The following is a 21,500-nucleotide window of genomic DNA, read 5'->3' on the forward strand; positions in this document are numbered from 1 at the left end:
GAAGCCAGGAGCCAGGATTGCAGTCTAGATCTCCCACATAGAACAACATTCCTTGAGCCATCACCACTGTGTCCCAGGATCTGGATTAGCAGGAAGGTGGAGTCAGGAGCCTGAACCTGGAATTGAACCCAGGCACACCAATGTGGGATGCAGGCATCCTGTCCACTAGGTTAAATACCAAATAAAACAAACCTGTTAATAAAGGTCTTAAATTTTTTTTTACAAAGTATATACAGAGTTTTAACTATCCCAAGGAGTCAGCACTACTAACCTCCATGTTGTTCAAGGGTTGACTATATAATATATGTATTTATTTATTTATACCACAAATAAATATATAATGTACTTATGTTATTTATCTAACATATATTAGTACACATATATGTATTTCATAACCACACATACGGACATGTGCACACTCTTCTACCACTCAGGAAATGCCAAAGGTTTTTGAAGCTCTGTGCTAGGAACCAGGGACAAAGACTAAATTTATTCTTTATTATACCACAGAATACCCAAGAATCTTCCTCATTTGCATTTATTTCTATTAGGTGACCTTTAACAGAAGCTAGAAATCCACTTTTCATTATAGTATGATGATGTACTTTCTCTTCTGCATATGTACATACATATTTATGCAGATATTTGTGACTAGTCATATTTTAATATGGGAGATGACCCAAGCATTGTATATGTATCAACCTTTCCAGATGACTCTGACCCTCATCAATATTTGAGAATCATTACGGTGACTTACTTCTATTGTCCCTTCCCTCTGCTGTCTGCATTGTATTTTGTTATTTTCTGTGCATTTCTTGCCCATTTTTCAGATTAAACAGGTACCCTTGAAAACTCTATGACATTTACCTGCTGGATTTTATTTTCGCTTTAATTTCTACATTTCTGTTATAAAAGGTTAACTTTTCTCAAGTAGGGAAAAGGAATGTTTACTATTTCCTTTTCTTTCAGATCTGGAGTCAATGTGTGAAAGCAAGTTGTTATCTCTAAAGAAAGAAGTTTATGAAATAGAGTCATGTCAGAGGGAGCTAATGGGACTGACGAAGCATGGCCTTGAGTTCTCCAGCTTTAGAGATGTTTTAGACTATAGAAGCCATTTTCCAAGTCAACCAGGCTATCATAATGGGCATTTGAACCAAGAAACATTCACTCATGAATACATGCCCACATTTATTCAACAGACATTCCTTACTCTACATCAAATAATTAATGATGGAGAGAAACCCTATGAATGTAAGAAATGTGGAAAGACCTTTAGTCAGAACTCACAGTTTATTCAACATCAAAGAATTCATATTGGTGAAAAATCTTATGAATGTAAGGAATGTGGGAAATTCTTTAGTTGTGGTTCACATGTTACTCGACATCTGAAAATTCACACTGGTGAAAAACCATTTGAATGTAAAGAATGTGGGAAAGCCTTCAGCTGTAGTTCATACCTTTCTCAACATCAAAGAATTCATACTGGTAAGAAACCCTATGAATGTAAGGAATGTGGAAAGGCCTTTAGTTACTGCTCAAATCTTATTGACCATCAGCGAATTCACACTGGTGAAAAACCCTATGAATGTAAAGTATGTGGGAAAGCCTTCACTAAGAGCTCACAACTTTTTCAACATGTACGAATTCATACAGGTGAGAAACCCTATGAATGTAAGGAATGTGGCAAAGCATTTACTCAGAGCTCAAAGCTTGTTCAGCATCAGAGAATCCACACTGGTGAGAAACCCTATGAGTGCAAGGAATGTGGCAAAGCTTTCAGTAGTGGATCAGCACTTACTAATCATCAGAGAATTCACACTGGTGAGAAACCGTATGATTGTAAGGAATGTGGGAAGGCTTTTACGCAGAGCTCACAACTTCGTCAACATCAAAGAATTCATGCTGGTGAGAAACCCTTTGAATGTCTTGAATGTGGGAAGGCTTTTACCCAGAATTCGCAACTTTTTCAACATCAAAGAATTCATACAGATGAAAAGCCATATGAATGTAATGAATGTGGAAAGGCCTTTAATAAGTGTTCCAACCTTACTCGACATCTGAGGATTCACAGTGGTGAAAAGCCCTATAATTGTAAGGAATGTGGGAAGGCATTTAGTAGTGGCTCAGACCTCATTCGTCATCAGGGGATTCATGCTAATGAATAATAAAAAAGCTCTGTCACCTTCCTGGTATTTTTAAATAGAAATTCATTTTTGCTAGTCTTTCACTACTTTTGGTTTATTTGTATTTAAGTTTTTAGTACAGATGTATTTCATTGTAAGTTACGGATTTTTATTGTAAGTTATGGATTCAGAGTCTGACATCCTTCCTCCTCCCCAACCTGTATCAGTGTCAATTATTCAGTAATTCTTTCCTTTCTCATTGTTTTATTTTACCTTGGTGATACTCTATATATTATTCTTCATATTTGCTTGTGTTTGTAGAACTATTTTTTTCTGTTTTGGATATTTGTACTTGTGCCAATATCACACTCTTTAAATTGTGTGACCTTTGGTTTTTCTAGCATACTATGGAATTAATACTTTGTTGTTTAAGTCTGTTCATTGTTTTCATGTCTTTTATTGTAAAACAAAATAAGAAATCAGAAGCTGAAAATCTAAAATTGTTTTAAATATACTAATTAGTGCTGTCAATTTGGTAAGTCTACCTGCTAGACTTTTTACAGAATGCTCATTTATCTTCATCTACTTGAAAGGCAGAGCTAGAACTTCCATCTATTCGTTCAATCCGCAAATGCTGAGCAATAGCCAGAGCTTGGCTAGCGGAAGACAGGAGCTTGAAACTCTGTCAAAGTCTCCTACATGTAGGTCAGGGTCCTAAGCATTTGGGCCGTCATCTTCTGCCTCCCAGGGTGCATTAGCTGGATCAGTGGCTTAACCCACTATTCCACAACACCTGCCCCTGGACTTTCTTTCTTTCTTTCTTTCTTTCTTTTTTTTTTTTTTTTTTTTTTTTTTTTTTTTTTTTGACAGGCAGAGTGGACAGTGAGAGAGAGAGAGAGAGAGAAAGGTCTTCTTTTTCTGTTGGTTCACCCCACAGTGGCCACTGCGGCCGGCTCACCATGCTGATCCAAAGCCAGGAGCCAGGTGCTTCTCCTGGTCTTCCTTGCAGGTGCAGGGCCCAAAGACTTAGGCCATCCTCCACTGCACTCCCGGGCCACAGCAGAGAGCTGGCCTGGAAGAGGAGCAACCGGGACAGAATCTGGCACCCCGACCAGGACTAGAACCTGGAGTACCAGTGCTGCAGGCGGAGGATTAGCCTAGTGAGCCGCGGCGCCAGCCTAGATTTTCTTTCTAAAGAAAGTAGTCATGGTGTACATGCTGTGCCTTTACTTGGTTTTATCATGCCAAAAACATGATTTCAATTTCAGTAAGTTTAGTTTTTTATTTTAATGACATATCTAATAATTTTATAGTGACTAATATTCTTAGTATGGTTGCCTCTAAATTTTTAGTTATAAAAATTGTCATTAATATGAACCAAAGTTTATCTTTGAGTGCTTTTTCTTTTAAAACATTTATATTAATTGTTGAAATTATCCATATTTTCTCCTTATAGACTGTTTCATTCTTTTTCATTAACCTTAATTCCATTGCCACACTAGAAAGATAATTACTGTTACGAGAGTGTTGTTTATATTTCCAGATACTTTTTTTATATGTGTTAATGATGTTTTCTTATGTATAACTACATACAAACATGCTGTATGTATTGGTTTGCTGTGAGGAGTTAATAAATGTAAATTACTTAGCACTATTCCTGTCACAGAGTATATGTTTAGTAAAAGGGTCCCACTAGTATTGTGGATACATTAATTATCACAATCATTTCATTATGATTGGTAGAAAAGGTCTTTGTTGTTGCTGTTGTTGTTATTGTTGACCTAAACCTCAGGGCTCTAGGTATTACATGCTTTTTACATTTTTTTCTCCCATCCTCTGGTTCACTTACCAAATGCCCACAACATCTGGAGCTGAGCTAGGACTGAAGCTGGGGCCTGGGACCTCACTCCAGATCTCCCATGGCAGTGGCAGCAACCTAATAACCTGAGTCATGACCAGTGCCTCCAAGATTCTGGACTTGAGAGCGGGAGCTGGGAATTGAACCCAGGCACTCTACTGTGGGACACGGGCATCTTAACTGGTGCCTTAACCACTAGGCTAATTGCCTACCCCTGTGGAAACGATTTTAACATGTTGTTTATCTTTGTCAAAATTGGAGAACTCAGAATGGAGAAAGAAATAATTGTGATGAGTACACAAAAGCTGTTCCCCATCACTCATTTATTACTTATCATGGAATTTTAAAAGAAAAAGAAAAAATATGTATGGGTGATCTTTGTTTAGACTTCATCTTTTATGCTGTATGGAGAATATCAGTCTGAAACTTTGTGGATATAAAGATGGATAGTTGGATAGTTGAAGGCACAACTACCAAAAAAAAAAAAAAAAAGGCAAGAAGAGATTAGAATAACTTTCCTAATAATTAGTTCCAAAAAAAGCAGAAAGCATATAAACCATAGTCTTCGACCAGAATGGAAAAAACAGTTGTAATAGACTAGCCATCAAAAACCTGAGCATTAATTCAGTATCCTACTAACAAAAGTTAAGGAATTAAACCCTTAAATACAAATTATTTAAATGGTAAAGAAAATGAGAACACAATTGAAAACCTGTGAGTCATAATTAAATTTGTATAATCTAATATGCATGCATATATATATTTTAAGATTTATCTATTTGAAAGGCAAAGTTACAGATATGCAGAGGCAGAGAGAAGCCTTGCATCCACTAGTTCACTCCCCGAATGTCCACAACAGCCAGGGCTGGGCCAGACTTAAGTCAGGAACCAGGAGCCTCATCCGGTCTCCCACGTGGGTGCAGAGGCCCAAGCATTTGGGCCATCCTCTGCTTTCCCAGGTCATTAGCAGGGAGTTGGATTGGAAATGGAGCAGCTGGGACATAGGATGCCAGAGCTGCAGAGGGCAGCTTAACCCACTATGCAACAGTGCCGGCCCCTCATGCATATATTAAAATATTAGAAAGAAGAGAGGGAGCAAGATGGTGGCCAAGTAAGCTGTCCCAGCAACTACCTCCTTTCAGAAACACCAATTTAAACAGCTATTCAGGCACCAATTCACCTGGGTAAGAGCTACAGAAAGCAGATGAGAGATTACAGTGCCTGATTTTTGTAAAATAATGAAAGCCATATTCCAAGTAGCACTGTGTACAGAAAGATGCCACCTGTGTGGGGAAGGGAGAAGGCATTTAACCCCAATGTTAGCTCACTGGAATAAGGTTCAGCATCACATAAGGCCCCTACCCTGCACACTGAGTATTTGGACCTCCACAGCCAAGCAACCTCTGCCATCCCTTCCCCAATGTCGCTCCCCCTCTTCGTGGAGGAACGACACAGGACCCTGCGCTGTTCTTTTGTCTGCTCGGCCCTCCCCGGGTTTGCTGCTGGTTCTTCCCGGGTTGGCTACCGTCCCTTCCACCTCCATGGAAGGGCGGTTCCCCCTGCCACTTTCCCCACTTCCGCGGGGGAGCGGCACACCGCCGGCCGGCTCTCGCGGGGGCTGCACAGGTGTTCCTTCAGATAGATGTTCCTGGTGCATATTGTCTCTCTCCTCCTTTATAGTCCTCTTCCGCCAATCCCAACTCTGCTACCCACACGCCGAGTACGCTGCTCTCCTCCAATCAGGAGCAGGTCCTGCTGTTTATTGGTTGAACTGGAGGCAGCTGTGTAGAAGCTGTTTGCTCCTCTCCCAGCGCCATATTGTGGGAGAGCAGATGCATAGAATAAGTCTTAATTCCAGTAACAGTCTAGTCCGAGTTGCTCCCAGTTGCTCCCCACACCCAACTATTGGCAGAAATCGGGGGAAGACCCCAGCTTCTGGAAGCTAGGCAGGAGAGGGAGTTTTGGAACTTGCCTTGGATTTTAGACCTGACCCACCACCTTGAGACCTAGCACCTTATAAAGTCCAAAGAACTCTACCAACCAGACCAGTACTGGCAGGCTGAGCCACTAGACTTGTCCTGGCATCAGGCAGAGACCACACTCTGGTAGGATGGACTGCTGGTGCGTGTCACCATTAGCTTCAGGCAGGCCTGGCATGCTTGTACCCCTGTGACTTTGGGAAGCCCACAGACTGTGGGACACAGATGAGACCCAGCCAGTGCCAATCTGGCTGACCGGGAAGCTGTCTTTATCACCCTCTGCCAGCCTTAGGAAGATAAGAAACCACAGGTCTGTGTTGGCACTTAGGTAAAGGCCAGGTTTGTCTTCCTCTTAGGCAAGTGCCGTTGGACAGCGTGGACCTTCCTCAGTATCAGGCAGGCACCTGGCCCTGTTTAAGATGGACTTGTTTTGGTATGTGTGCTATCACTAACTTCACATGGGCCTCATGTGCACACTCAAGATTGCACAGGGCCTAATGTCTCTGAGACCCAGGTGTGACCCACCCACGAAGATGAGGGACTGCCTTTATCACCCCTCCTACAAATTTGGCCGAAGAGCAAGGAACCACAGGACTGTTGGGGGATTCAGTACCAAGTTGGTAAAACCCAACATTGGGCAGATCCAAATGGTTCCTGTCTCCAGGTCTACCTATGGAGCTTCTGTGCCTGCTGCAGTGCCAACTGGAGTTCTGTAGCCCCAACAGATTATACACTAGCCAGTAACACCAGTGACCATTAGGAGTGGCATCAGACAGTGAGTCCACCTCAGTGATAGATTGACCATGGTAGGGTGGGCTTCACTCTAATCCCAGGTGGGCTGTAGGCCACAGGTGTGAGCAAGCATCATGGCATTGTTGGACACAAGACTAGGAGTCTAGGTTATTGAGATCTTTCTTAGTAGATGTATTTATAACTGTACACATCTGTCTATGTTCTGTTTTAGCTGAATACCATAAGTCTTAATATGCTGTATATTAATTTCATTCTTCTGAAATTATTTTATGATTTCTTCTTTGCACTTGATCTTAGCCAAAAGGCTGAGAAGCAATCTTCTTTGACCAGTTGGTTACTTAGGAGTGAAATGTTTAATTTCCACTTATTTGTGAATTTCCTCAACTTTTCCTGGTGTTGATTCCTTATTGTAAAAACATTGTGTTCAAAGAGCTTTTGCAGTTTTTACTTCAGCTCTGAGATGAAATATGTGAGACTGAGTTGACTGCCTCTTCCTGAGGATTCATGGGTTAGACATACTGGGCTGAATGGTATCTGGATGCCCAAAGTTCTTTTGTAAATCAGGACCATCCCAACCTGGGCTCATAACAAGTAGGGCTTTCTACAGAACTGGCCTCTGTTCTTCAAAAACATTCATGTTATAAAAAGCAAAGAAAGGCAGAGGAACTGTCTAGTTGACAAGACTCTTAAGATATGTGTGGGGCCAGAATTGTGGCCTACAGCACAGGCATCCCATGTGGGTACCAGTTCAAGTCCCTGGTGCCCCACTTCTAATCCAGCTCCAGGCTAATGCACCTGAGAAAGTAGTGGAGGATGGCCAAGTGCTTGGGCCCCTGCTACTTCTATAAGAGACCTGGAGGAAGCTCCTTGATCCTGGCTTCAGCCTGGCCCAGCCCTGGTCATTGCAGCCATCTGGGGAGTGAACCAGCAGTGGATGATCTGCCTCTCTCTGACTTTCAAATAAATAAATAAATAAATAAATAAATCTTTCAAAAAAGAAAAAGACTGGCCAGCGCCGCAGCTTAATAGGCTAATTCTCCACCTAGCGGCACCAGCACACCGGGTTCTAGTCCCGGTCGGGGCGCCAGATTCTTTCCCGGTTGCCCTTCTTCCAGGCCAGCTCTCTGCTGTGGCCCGGGAAGGCAGTGGAGGATGGCCCAAGTGCTTGGGCACTGCACCCCATGGGAGACCAGGAGAAGCACCTGGCTCCTGCCTTCGGATCAGCGCAGTGCACTGGCCACAGCACGCCAGCCGTGGCGGCCATTAGAGGGTGAACCAATGGCAAAAGGAAGACCTTTCTCTCTGTCTCTCTCTCTCACTGTCCACTCTGCCTGTAAAAAAAAAAAGAAAGAAAGAAAGAAAGAAAGAAAGAAAGAAAGAAAGAAAGAAAGAAAGAAAGAAAGAAAGAGACTAGGAGCTGGCGCCACAGCTCACTAGGCTAATCCTCCTCCTGCAGCGCCGGCACTCCAGGTTCTAGTCCTGGTTAGGGTGCCGGATTCTGTCCCAGTTGCTCCTCTTCCAGTCCAGCTCTCTGCTGTGGCCTGGGAAGGCAGTGGAGGATGGCCCAAGTCCTTGGGCCCTGCACCTGCATGGGAGACCGGAGGAAACACCTGGCTCTTGGCTTCAGATCAGTGCAGTGCGCGGCAGTAGCAGCCATTTGGGGGGGTGAACCAACAGAAGGAAGACCTTTCTCTCTGTCTCTGTCTCTCTCTCTCTCACTGTCTAACTCTGCCTGTCAAAAAAAAAAAAAAAAAAAAAAGACTGGGGCCAGCGCTGTGGTACAGCTGGTTAAATCCCTGGCCTGAAGTACCAGCATCCCATATGGGTGCCGGTTCGAGACCTGGCTGCTCCACTTCTGATTCAGCTCTCTGCTATGGCCTGGAAAGCAATAGAAGATGGCCCAAGTCCTTGGGCCCCTGCACCCGTGTGGGAGACCCAGAAGCTCCTGGCTCCTGGCTTCAGATCAGTGCAGCTCCGGCCATTGTAGCCATCTAGGGAGTGAACCAGTGGATGAAGACCTCTCTCTACCTCTCTCTGTAACTCTTTCAAATAAATAAAATAAATCTTTAAAAAAAAAAAAAAAAGAAAGAAAAAGATATATGTGACAACAGATTTCAAGACGTGATCCTGAAGTAGGTTTTATACCGGAGAAAAAAATGTTATAAAGAACATTATTATTAGGGCAACTAGAAATGCAACACTGCTCACAAATGCAATACTTTTTAATGCAATCCATGTGACACCTCTTGAATGTGATAACTGTACTGTGGTTATGTAAAAGAATAGCCTTGTTCCTGGAAAAGACACTGGAGAATTATGGGTTAAAGAGACATGGTATATGTATCCTACTCTTAAATGATTCAGAAAAAAATTGTGTGTGTGGGTGTGTGGGTGGGTAGAGAGAGAGAGAGAGAGGAGAGAGAGAAAAGGAGCTGGAGTAGTAAAGTAAATAAAGCAAAATTCTTTTTGAAAAGGGTAAATCCGAGGGCCTGGTGTTGTAGCTCAGTGCTTTAAGCTGCTGCTAGTGTGCCTAGGAAAGCAGACAAAGATGGCCCAAGTGCTTGGGACCCCGCCACCCAGGAGGGAGATCCAATGGAGTTCCAGGCTCCTGGCTTCAGCCTGGCCTACCCCTGTCTATTGCAGCCATCTGGGGAGTGAACCAGCAGATAGAAGACCTCTTTCTCTTTCTCCCTTTCTCTTGTCATTCTGCCTTTTAAATAAATAAATATATATTTAAAGATGATTTATTATTATTATTTATTTATTTATTTACACAGACAGAGGAGAGGCAGAGAGAGAGGGAGAGAGAGAGAGGTCTTCCAATTGGTTCACTCCCCAATTGGCCACAACAGCCAGAGCTGAGCCGATCCGAAACCAGGAGCCAGGAGCTTCTTCTGGGTCTCCCACGTAGGTGCAGGGGCCCAAGGACTTGGGCCATCTTGTACTGCTATCCCAGGCCACAGCAGAAAGCTGAATCAGAAGTGCAGCAGCCGGGTCTCACACCGGTGCCCATATGGGATGCTAGAGCTTCAGGCCAGGGCGTTAGCCTGCTGAGCCACAGTGCCTGCCCCAATAAATAATTTTTAGAAAGGTAAATCCGTGAAGGGCATGTATGGGTTTTTAAAATACTGTTATGACTTTTATATGAGTTTGAATTTATTTTCACATAAGATTTTTAAGCTATTTGAAAACAATGGTACATTTATTTGGTAGAAAATTGTGCAGTTCTAAATAAGGAGGGGGAAAGCCTTTTACATATTTATAGGGAATACCATCCTCAATATATTTAGGGAATTTTGATTGTAGTGGTGGCTCCACAAGTTTGGAAGCTGTCCAAACTTAATAAACCATATCTTTAAAATGGAAGACTCTTATTGTATATAAAGTATACCTCATAGTTAATATAAAAATAGCTATATAATCAGGAGGGAAAATTATAGACATCCATGTGCACAGTTGCTATTATCTATGTGAAAAACTAGAAAAAAGAGTATTTAATATACTTGAAAATATGTAAAGATTTATAGGAAGGAAGGATATGTTTATAATGTTTACCAGAAGTTGTCTCCAAGTTTGGGAAACATCACTGTATCTACTTCTGCACACAAACATATTCATAGGTATTACCATGTGTATTTATTTCAAAAATAAAAATAGGGCTGGTGTTGTGGCATAAAAAAATGGATATTTTAGTAAGCTCTGAGAAATACTGCTTTCTCTGTTTTTTTCTGGATTTTAGATTTATTTTTACTAGTCAGAATTAAGAACAAAGGGACTGGTACTGTGGTGCAGCACGTTAAGCCTCAGTCTGCAGTGCTGGCATCCCATATGGGCACTGGCAGCTCCACTGCTGATTCAGCTCTCTGCTAATATGCCTAGGAAAGCAAAGGAGGATGGCCTGAGTGCTTGGGCCCCTGCACCCACATGGGAGACCCAGATGAAGCTCTTGGCTCCTGGCTTTGGCCTGGCCCAGCCCTGGCAATTGTGGCCATTTAGGGAGTGAAACAGCAGACGAAAGATCTCTCTCTTTTCTCTGTCTCTCTCTTTATCACTGTAACGCTGACTTTGAAATAAATCTTTAAAACATAAAAGAACAAAGAAACAGTAGAAAAATGATGATATCCATTAAGATAACAATACTACAATTTGGTTTATATAATAAACCAAAATGTTATATACTATGTAGGGGATATTTAACATCTTTCAGATTTTTTAAAGTCTTTATAATTTTTTAAAGATTTGTTTATCTTATTTGAAAGTCAGAGGTATAGAGAAAAGAAAGGAAAGACAGAGAGCTAGAGCTTCCATCTGCTGGTTCACTCTCTAAATGGCCACAATGGCCAGGGCTGGGCCAGGCCAAAGTCAAGAGCCAGGAGCTTCTTCCTGATTTCCCACATGGGTGCAGGGACCCAAAGAATTGTGTCATCTTCCACTGCTTTCCAAGGTACATGAACAGGGAGCTGGATTGGAAGCAGAGCAGCCAGGACTCGAACTGGCACCCATATCGGATGTCAGCACTGCCAGGCCACAGCTTAACCTGCTGTGCCATGGCGTCGGCCCCGCTTTATAAATTTTATTATAAATGTTAATGAGTACAGAGTAATTTTAGAAAATCTAGAAGGACAAAGAATTAATAATGTCATGGCTGGCAATGTGGCATAGTAGGCTAAGCCTCCACCTGTGGCACTGGCATCCCATATGGGCACCAGTTCAAGTCCCAGATTCTCCACTTCCAGTCCAGCTCCCTGCTGATGGCCTGGGGAAGCAGTGGAAGATGGCCCAAATGCCTGGGCCCTGCACTCACTTGGGAGACCTGGAAGAAACTCCTGGCTCCTGGCTTTGGATCGGCCCAGCTCTGGCCATTGCAGCCATTTGGGGAGTGAACTGGCGAATGGAAGACTTCTCTCTTCCTCTCTCTCTCACCTTCTGTCTGTAAATCTGCCTCTCAAGTAAAAAAATAAATAAATCTTTAAAAAATTCATAGAGTCATCAGATTTTAATAAAAGACAATGACTTTCTCCATGGCATCTGCCCTAGTGTCCTCAGCCCACCTTGGACTCCTTCTCTGGCCTCTTCTCTGATTTAATCTCAAGCTTACACTCCCAATTGGTAGTCCTGATATACACTTCTGTAACTGTATAGCTTTTGGTGTACCCTGGTTGAAGTTTTGCATCTTGTCTCCAAAGAAATTTTAAGGGCTGAAAAGTAAAAACACACCTCATGTATCTTTTCCACTTTCTACACAAAATAACATAAACAGGTACATAGAAGTGCTCCAATTTAAATTAGCCTAGGATTAAAAAAAAAAAAAACACTTAACTTCATCACCCCATGTCAGCAGGAAGTAGCTCTAAAGACAGATCATCAAAAAAAAAAAAAAAAAAAAAAAAAAGCCGGTGCCACGGCTCACTAGGCTAATGCTCCGCTTGTGGCACTGGCACCCCAGGTTCTAGTCCTGGTTGGGGCACCGATTCTGTCCCGGTTGCTCCTTTTCCAGTCCAGCTCTCTGCTGTGGCCCAGGAAGGCAGTGGAGGATGGCCCAAGTGCTTGGGCCCTGCACCCATGTGGGAGACCAGGAGGAAGCACCTGGCTCCTGGCTTCGGATCGGTGTAGCACCAGCCGTGGTGGCCACTGGAGGGTGAGCCAACGGAAGGAAGACCTTTCGCTCTGTCTCTCTCTTTCTCACTGTCTAACTCCGGCTGTCAAAAAAAAAAAAAAAAAAGTCATTGTCCGTCTACCCCTCCTGGACTTTTGGGACTAATATAATCCCATACAACTCCTGCTTTATAAAACAAAAGGGGGGGAATGCTAGTAAAATGGCACAGTCTTATCTATGGCATGATCTACACTCTGACACCCTCCTAGGCTCTAGCTCCCTTGGCCATTGCTGGAAACCAGATGGCCACCTGGCCCAACCACCAGTGTCAAGCTCCAACCCCATCCTCATGGGATTCGCTGCTCCTACTTCCCTGCCTAGCCCCTGGCAAAGTTTTAAAAGGACCTGTTCCTGAACACGTGGCGCTCTCTCTCTCTCTCTCTTCCTCTATGTCTCCTGACCTCTGTCTCTGTTTCTCTCTTTTATGCTCTCCTTCTTCGCCCCTTCCCTCCAGTCTGTCGGGTTTCCCCCAATAAACTCTTTCCCTTAAAAAACAACAACAAAAACAAACCAAGCCACTTATACATGTCAGAATTCACTGGTACTTGGCAGTAGCACATTCCTTTGGGGAACTGAATGGCTGAGAGTTTCTGGTATGTTAGGAAATGGTGACATTCACAGATGTGACTGTGGACTTCACACAGGAGAACTTTACACACTGGATCCTTCTCAGAGGCACCAGTGCATCCTGAACGTATCTGCTCTCCAAGTCACGCAGTTACAGTGACTAGATCCTGAAGATTTAACTCTATTTGGAGTTTGGGGTTCAGATATTCCAGATTCCTTCGTTACAGAAATCTGAGGTGGGAAGACTCCCTTTGTTCAAACGGGCACCAGAGACAGTGGAGGATTGAAGTAGTTTATTATGCCAGCGGGCTCAGCTGGAATCATTTCCTGAGAACTGAGCGACAATCCCAAGTTTCTTATAACATTTACAGGTTCATCAGCATCATACCTTAGCTGTTACAGCATTGGTGGGTTTAAATTGTAGCCTACGTGACTTAGGACCACACTTTTAATGGTCGGTGGGCCTGGTATGTTTGTAGAAGAGATCCCAGGGGTAGATTTATTAGGACAGATTTAGGACTGGAGTTTACAGAAACAGAACCTCCGTAGACAAGATAACAGTGGGCAGTTGCTTCACTAGTTAATTGCAAGCAGCCACTTTTCAAGGTCTGTGTTAGAAGGCGGGGTCTGCTTTTCTTTCTTTGTCTCTGGTTGTGGCTGTATTTCTTCAACACCTTATTGTAGTGGATGTCAGATTTAGAGAGTACATAAAAATATCTGAGAAGATCCAGCATCCTACTGATGTGCACCCTGGAGACAGCAGTGATGGTTCTGTGCTATGTAGGCCCATGTTTGTGACATTCTGGGAGGGTGGCCCAGGATGTGATTTGCCATCTACCATCTATTGTAGGTCATCTTCAGAAGGGAGAGGAGGAGCTGTGCTCACGTCCTGAAATGCTATGCACTAAGTAGAGGGACTTTCCCTCTCTGTAACTGCTTTGTTTTCACTTTATCTCTTTGCTGACTTTACAATGCCAATGCAATTTGTGTAAAGATCTCTACTGGGTGACACATGCCTGTAAGTTTACATATGAACCTATAAAGTCTGCACATCTGGGTTAACTCCTTATATGATGTCATTTATTTGTTCCTCAGTCCATGTTTATATCTGTGGTATCTAGCTCACTCCTTCACCTTTCTGATCATTGCACCTATCTCTTCCTGAATACATAGTAAATATTTTAAGAATACACAAGTATTGTGTTTCCTCTGCTTTTTCTTCCCCTCAAGCCTCCTTCCCATTGTGGGACCAGTAGGTCCCAGGGCATTCTCAGAGGTCCCAGCTTCTGCAGCCTTCCTCACTTCTGCTCGAACCACTGTCTGGCCACTGAGCCTGATTCATTAAGTTCTGCTGCCATCTGGTAACTGTGGGTGACAAGCAGGGGTGCGGGTATCTCTCTTGACTGACACCCCAGTCTTGCCTTGAACTGCAGTGTTTCTAAATGCAGGGATTTAGATGCTGTGTCTGAGGGCAGGCCTGTGTGCCTTTTCTTCATCTTCCAGTGTTTACTGGCTCTCCTTTTTATCAACTTCTTGCACTCATTACCTGCTGATGTTGTCATGTTGCTCCACAGTTAACTTTCTTGGGTTTTCTTTTTTTATTTCATTTTTATTTTAATTAATTTTTAACAGATACAATATAATTTATACATACAAGTCTAAGAACATGATATTCTCCTCCTCCCTCCCTCTTTCCTTCCTTCTACCTTTCTTTTTTTTTTTTTTAGTTTTTGAGATAACATACTTTAAACTTACTTTCTAGTAAAAAGGCTTAATATTTCACCAAATAAGAAGTTTAACATGTAAAAAACAGTTCAGTGGGCCTATGCACGATGGCTATACATTTCTTGAGTTTTTTTATCCAAGCCTCCTCTAGGGGGTGCCTGTCACCTTATATCTACACCTAAGGTCCTTCCACATGCACTTCCCTGAAGATTATCTCTACATGTTCTTTCTGCTTCCTCTACCCAATCAGCTCCCCGGCCTCCTCCATCGGATTATTTCCTCCCTCTCTCATTTGCTACTGTTGCTGTTGGTTTTCAGCCTGAAGGGTGACTGCTAGCTCTTTAGTGTTCTGTATTTTCTAAGTCACAGGTTACTTTCAGACCAAATTTTTCTCTCTAGCCACCATTTTGGCCTCATTTTAAAGTCTTGGTTCACCATTTTATTCATTAGAAATTAAATGAATTTTAATGATTCCTTGGACTTCTCAGTGATTTAAAACTTTTAATTTATTCAAACTAAAAATTCTATAGATGTGTATAGAGCTTAGAAACTTTTTTTTTGGGGGGGGCACCATTTTTAAGATGATGTCTGGGCCCCAAGCTAGTCTCATTCCACAGGTCTAGATCTGAAGTATTTTCACTATTGTTTCTTCCAATGTATTTCATGGTTTGCAGTTCAGTTTCTTCTTTGGCTCATCAGTGACAAAGTAATTTTTTTTAAGATTTATTTTATTTATCTGAAAGAGTTACAGAGAGAGGTAGAGTCAGAGAGAGAGGGCTTCCATCCACTGGTTCACTCCCCAGGTGGCCGCAATGACCGGAGCTGTGCTGATCCGAAGCCAGGAGCCAGGAGCTTCTTCCAGGTCTCCCACATGGGTGCAGAGGCCCAAGCACTTGGGCCATCTTCTGCTTTCCCAGGCCATAGCAGAGAACTGGATTGGAAGAGGAGCAGCTGGGACTAGAACCGGCGCCCATGTGGGATGCCGGCACTTTAAGCCAGGACTTTAACCCACTGTGCCACAGTGCCGGCCCCTGTTCATGTTTTTAATTTCAAAGAATGTTTTTACATTTTCCCCTTTTTATTCATTTTTATTTGATATATTGGGTTCATTTTAACTAGATATGTTCCCTAGATGGGGATGACTATGGTTTTTTTTTTTTCATTGTGTTTATAATTCAGGTAGATTTTCACATCTCAAGTCAGATAAAGTGCAGGAAATAGGACTACCTAAAGCACAGACATCACAGATGGCTCTGAGAGTCACAAGGCAAAACTCAGGTCCAAGTTGCATCTGGCCCATAGTACACAGCACTCAGCTTGTATCACCTTTGATTTACATGAATGTAGCTGTACATGCTTTCTTAGGTGTTTCGTTCCTGTTTGTTCCTTTCTGTGGATTTTAAGAGATACTGCTTGAATTAGACAGCTATATATCACTATAATAAAATAACTGACATAGGCTACTTATGAAGAAAGAGGTTCAAAGCATGGTGTCTGCATCAGTTTAGATCTGTTGAGGGTCTTCTCTTGGCTGTGTCACACCTTCGCCAATTGCAGTGCTAAGAGTGATCACATCTTGAGCCAGGAAGCAGAGAGAGCTGGATGGAGCCAGGCCAGACTCTTTTATAATAACCCTCTCCTGAGATGTCAAGGGGTTCTGTGTGAACGACTTCACGTTCCCCGTGACCTAAGGCTTTCCTGCTATGCCCTACCTTGTAAAAGTTCTACCAGCTCTAGTACCAGCATCCTGGAGACCAAGCCTCCAATTACATGAAACTTTGTGGAACACAAACCATAGCACTGTTGCTTCCCCAGGCTCTTGTTTTTCCAGAGTCCCACTACCTTCTGACCTGCTCTGGTAAATTCTTGGGTTAATTAGAAACACTGTTTCAGCCTGGGTCTCTGTACATAGGAATCTGATTTACCTCAGGATCCTAAATCCTCACTCCACTCTCCCGGTCTCTCTCAGAGGTTTTCCAATTCCTCCATTTCATTTGTGCCCCCTCAGAGCACAGCTGCATACCTGACTTTGATTCACACTGAATTGTTGCAACACTTCTACATTTGTGGATAGTAAATCCCTGTGGAAGCTGTTGGCCTAGGCCGGAATAGGGATCTGGACTGATCCTCTTTCCTAACACACAAACCTTGTTTTTACTTCTCCAGGTGAAGGGATATTGGAAGACACTCTGGAGTGGGGTGTAAATTGTGGTGGAACGAGAAGGCCACGCCAAGATGGCCACTGGCAACAGACACTGCCTGGCAACAGGCTGTGACTGGATGGCTTCAGAAACTGCCTGGTAACAGGGTGTGATTGGTTAGGGCATAGACCGCCCCCCCCCTTTTTTTTTGACAGGCAGAGTGGACAGTGAGAGAGAGAGAGAGAGAGAGAAAGGTCTTCCTTTTGCCGTTGGTTCACCCTCCAATGGCCGCCGCGGCCAGCGCACCCCGTTGATCCGAAGCCAGGAGCCAGGTGCTTCTCCTGGTCTTCCATGTGGGTGCAGAGCCCAAGCACTTGGGCCATCCTCCACTGCCTTCCTGGGCCACAGCAGAGAGCTGGACTGGAAGAGGAGCAACCGGGACAGAATCCGGCACCCCGACCGGACTAGAACCCAGTGTGCCGGCGCCGCAGGCGGAGGATTAGCCTAGCGAGCCTTGGCGCCGGCCATAGACCACCCCTTGACCAGATTGGCTGCCTTGGCTATATAAGCTGCTGTAGCAACTGAAAGAAACGAGTCTGCAGGCCTGCTTTCACCTGGCTCCCAGGGTCTGAGTGGTGACTCTGAGCCTCTTGCCCCCACCACACTCCTCCTCTCAGAACAGATCAACCTCAACATCTGGTGTGCCAATGTAACTGAGAGAGAGAGCGTGTCAGACTTGGCAAGGTCCCCCCTGGATTTCGGCAAGTAGGCCCCTCAGTGTTTTGTGTGCTGTTCGGTTCTGTGAGGGTGAGCACAGAACCCCCTCCTACGCCCCTTTCCTTGTCCTTGTCCTTGGTCTAAGTGACCCCAGGTTAGGCACACACTGCCCAGATGCGTAACACCGCTTCTTGGCTCCTCCTTTCACTTTCAGTTTGCCCAGCGAATTCAAATAAGGGACTGATCATCCCAGAATTCAGAACTAAGTCATCTTCCTTCACTAGAGAGAGGTGACATTCCGGAGACACCATATGGGCATACAGCCTTGACCTAATGAATCAAGGAAGTCCCCCACTAAAAACAGGACATACATACAATCTGATACACCACTGTTTGTCTAACATAAAGAACCTCCTGCATAATGCCATCAGCCGCTGAGGTGCTAGGAATTTGTGTAGTTATGGCAGAAGTGCTGTGGGTGTCTTTCCTTTGGCTACAGTTGGCGTGGCGTGCTGTTCTTAAGCCCTCAAACATGGGAAAGATACCCCCCTCTCAGAATCCCATGCAGATTACCGAACATAATGAATCTGTGAGTGATAAGAGCCTGACACTCCAGGTCCCTGCCTCACAGATGTCAGTTGATGACTTAGGGAGAGAGAGCTCTGACAGTTAAAATGACATGACAGCAGACAATGCAGCAATGCCTAGTCAGCCACCCTCCAGATACCCGTGGGATGAATTTAGATGATCTCGAGGTAATAACCCACGCAAGGTCATCCCATCCGCACCCAGTGAGGATCCCCACATTTGTGGCAGTCCTCGGGCACCCCAGGCTCTCAGGGCAGCCGCTAGACCCCATCCCACCCATATGTTTGCCATTAATGTAGGAGTGGATGCAGAACTCAGGCCCTGGATTCCAACGCCTGTAAAAAGGCTTCTGCTAACCAAGGGTCAAGGATATGCTTGTGTTTTTCCAGAGAATGCGAGACAGCCCATTTAGGTACCAGCCAGAAATATCAAGCTTGCAACTGACAGCCAACCAGAACCAGCTGAACAAGAGAGTCCACCTTGTTAGTGGATGCACCTGCTCTATCATCCTATCCTGAGGAACTGCCCATAGCCACATCCACTACTGCTTTATACCCCACTAGCTCTGGTCAGCCACAGACCACAGCCTGCGTGTGGTCATTCCATTCCTGATTACCAGTGTTCCTCATTCCTACCCCGATCTGAGCAAGCACTCCTGTATTCTCTCGATTTGAGCACTGGTTAGTCAATGACAGGTAAGATCCCCTGGGGGACAACCTAAGACAGGCAGAGCCATATACGGAGATCACATGGAAACAGGGTCAACAATGGTATGGCCAAGAATCATGCCTCCTGTTGCTCAGAAATAAACAAAAAGGGGAAAATGTGGTGGAATGATAAGGCCATGTCAAGATGGCTGCTGGCAACAGAAACTGCCTGGCAACAGGCTGTGATTGGATGGTTTTGGAAACCACATGACAATGGAGCCTGCCTGGCAACAGGCTGTGATTGGTTAGGGCATAGACCGCCCCTTGACCGGATTGGCTGCCTTGGCTATATAAGCTGCTGTAGCAACTGAAATAAACGAGTCTGCAGGCTGCTTGCCTCAGGCCTGCTTTCACCTGGCTCCCAGGGTCTGTGTGGTGACTCTGCGCCTCTTGCCCCCACCACACTCCTCCTCTCAGAATGAATCAACCACAACAGTAAATGTTTAAGAATAATCAGGGCCAGTGCTGTGGTGCAGTAGGTTAAACCTCCACCTGCAGTGCCAGCATCCCATATGGGCAAAGGTTCTAGTCCTGGCTGCTCCTCTTCCAATCTAGCTCTCTGCTGTGACCTGGGAAAGCAGTAGGAGATGGCTCAAGTCCTTGGGCCCCTGCACTGGCAAGGGACACCAGAAGGGACTCCTGGCTCCTGGCTTCGGCTCAGCCTAGCTCTGACCATGGGAGACTGGGAAGGAGCACTGGCTCCTGGTTTCGGATTGGGGAAGCTCCAGCTGTTGCGGCCATTTGGGGAGTGAACCAATGGATGAAGGACCTTTCTCTCTGTCTCTCCCTCTCACTGTCTGTAACTCTACCTCTCAGATAAAATAATTGTTTTAAAAAAGAATAATCTTTGAGTATTAGCATCATTACAGGTCTTGGAAGTACCTTGGGGGGTGGTTACCAGAAAATTGTGGGTTTTCAGGAAATCAGGGAAGGAAAAGATAAGAGAATTACAATTCAGCAATTCAGGGAAAGCTCTTAAGGGACTCTGACTCATGAATGCCTACAAGCATTCACCTCCTGGCAAGGCTACAGACCAGTGGGTGCCAATGAGATTCATGTTAGAGATAAGTTCTATTCATAGCTTTCATCAGAGTCAGAGCTATGGGAGCAAAAGTTAAGGGGCACTGGGGGCCAACAGTGTGGGGGCACAATGTTAGGAGTCCCATATGGGCACCGGTTCAAGTCCTGGCTGCTGCACTTCTGATCCAGCTCTCTACTGTGGCCTGGGAAAGGCAGTGGAGGATGGCCCAAGTCCTTGGGCCTCTGCACCCACATGGGACACCAGAGGAGGCTCCTGGCTCCTGGCTTTGGCTCAGCCTAGCTCCGACCATTACAGCCATTTGGGGAGTGAACCAGCGGATGGAAGACTTCTCTCTCTCTCTCTCTCTCTCTCTGCTTCTGCTTCTCTGTAACTCTGCCTTTCAAAAAAAAACCAAATATATATATATATATATAAACTTCAAGGGCACCAAATAAACTCAATAATCAGGATAAGTAATATTTTATGTAGTGTTTTTAAAAATAAATTTACAATAAGAGCCCATATTTAACAAAGCTGTCAGAATGAGGCCTTTTCAACATCCCTCCTTAACCCTAACATAATCACAGGAAGGGACATTCCCTCCAAGCAAAACCTGTCCTCCAGCCTCCAATAAAAACCTCGAGGACTTGTGGGTCAAGCCTCGGGTTCTCACCGCCCCCATCACCAGGGGAGCTTTTTCTGCTGACCCCAGTTACTGGCTCTTCGCCTATTAGAATCCTAGAGGAAAATGACCAGAGTCTCCCTCACTTCCATTCCAAAAGTTTGGCCTAGGCCATTCTCGCTCTCCTGAAAACAACGTTGGAGTCTGTCAATCCTGGAGTGCTCGCCTACTCTTGAATCAAGACATAGGACCACTGTCACCCTCAGACCTGGAGTCTGCGCAGAGCATTGGCCCCCCCCCCCCCGTCTCCCACCCCCCCCCCCCAGCAGCGTCCACAAGCACCTGGCTCAAGGCACCATGCTCCCGACTCTGGTTCTATTAGCGAAAGGGCTCGCGGGGGTGGAGACTTGGGCGGATGAACTTGGCTCACCTGAGAAATGAAGAGACATGCGAGAGTCGCTGAAGAGCAGTGCACACTGGCCTCTGCAGAAACACATCTGTAGAGAGCCAAGACCTCGAGGTCTGGGAATCTTAATGGAATCCCAACTTGGTTGTATGAGCAGTGCGGGTTTCGGAGGAATCCTGCGTGAGCGAAGCCAACCCCCCGTCCTCCGCCTTCCTCCAGAACTACACTCCCCAGAGGCCTCTGCGGTCACTTCCGTCCTCCCTTACTGCCGCCCGTCTGGGAGCCTCGCTGACGTACATGAGCACTTCCGGTCGGTGGGTCCAGCCGGGTAGGCTTGTGGGCAATAGGGTAGACTTCTTTAATCGGGGTTTTCGCACGCTTCTACACTTCATTACCCGAGCCTCGGCCCCAGGACCCGCAGCGTGCACCCCACGTTCCGCGAGTGCCCAGAAGTCAGCACGTCCCTCTGCTGGACCCCGTTTTACTCACGGGGACCTGGGATGGAGAAGCAGAGCTGCCTCTGAATTCGGTCACTCTAATATATGCACTACCAGGCTATTTTCCTTTATTTGAGCCCGTAAGACTCAAGACAAACCCTACTTCATTGCTGGGCAACAAGGGTTTCACTGCTTGGCCA

General features: G+C 44.9%; 1 protein-coding gene and 1 long non-coding RNA gene across 16 annotated transcripts in view; one reads left to right on the forward strand and one right to left on the reverse strand.

Moving 5' to 3' along the window:
- The window catches only part of ZNF383 (zinc finger protein 383), a 17,942-nt gene extending 14,165 nt beyond the window's left edge, over window positions 1–3,777 (forward strand). For all 15 annotated transcript variants that reach the window (XM_017342425.4, XM_051847105.3, XM_051847102.3 and 12 more), the window contains one exon: window positions 970–3,777. In XM_017342425.4, the coding sequence (XP_017197914.3) occupies window positions 970–2,165 (1,196 nt within the window). In that variant the 3' untranslated portion in view covers window positions 2,166–3,777. The remainder of the gene's footprint in view (window positions 1–969) is intronic.
- LOC127491347 (uncharacterized) overlaps window positions 1–21,102 on the reverse strand; it is a 23,857-nt gene extending 2,755 nt beyond the window's left edge. The window contains exon 1 of the long non-coding RNA XR_007919993.3: window positions 20,888–21,102. This is a non-coding gene — a long non-coding RNA (uncharacterized LOC127491347). The remainder of the gene's footprint in view (window positions 1–20,887) is intronic.
- Between the last annotated feature and the right edge of the window lie 398 nt (window positions 21,103–21,500).

Source organism: Oryctolagus cuniculus, chromosome 18, assembly GCF_051225735.1.
Source record: "Oryctolagus cuniculus isolate XC-2025 breed Fujian yellow rabbit chromosome 18, ASM5122573v1, whole genome shotgun sequence".
In the NCBI taxonomy this organism is placed as follows: domain Eukaryota; kingdom Metazoa; phylum Chordata; class Mammalia; order Lagomorpha; family Leporidae; genus Oryctolagus; species Oryctolagus cuniculus.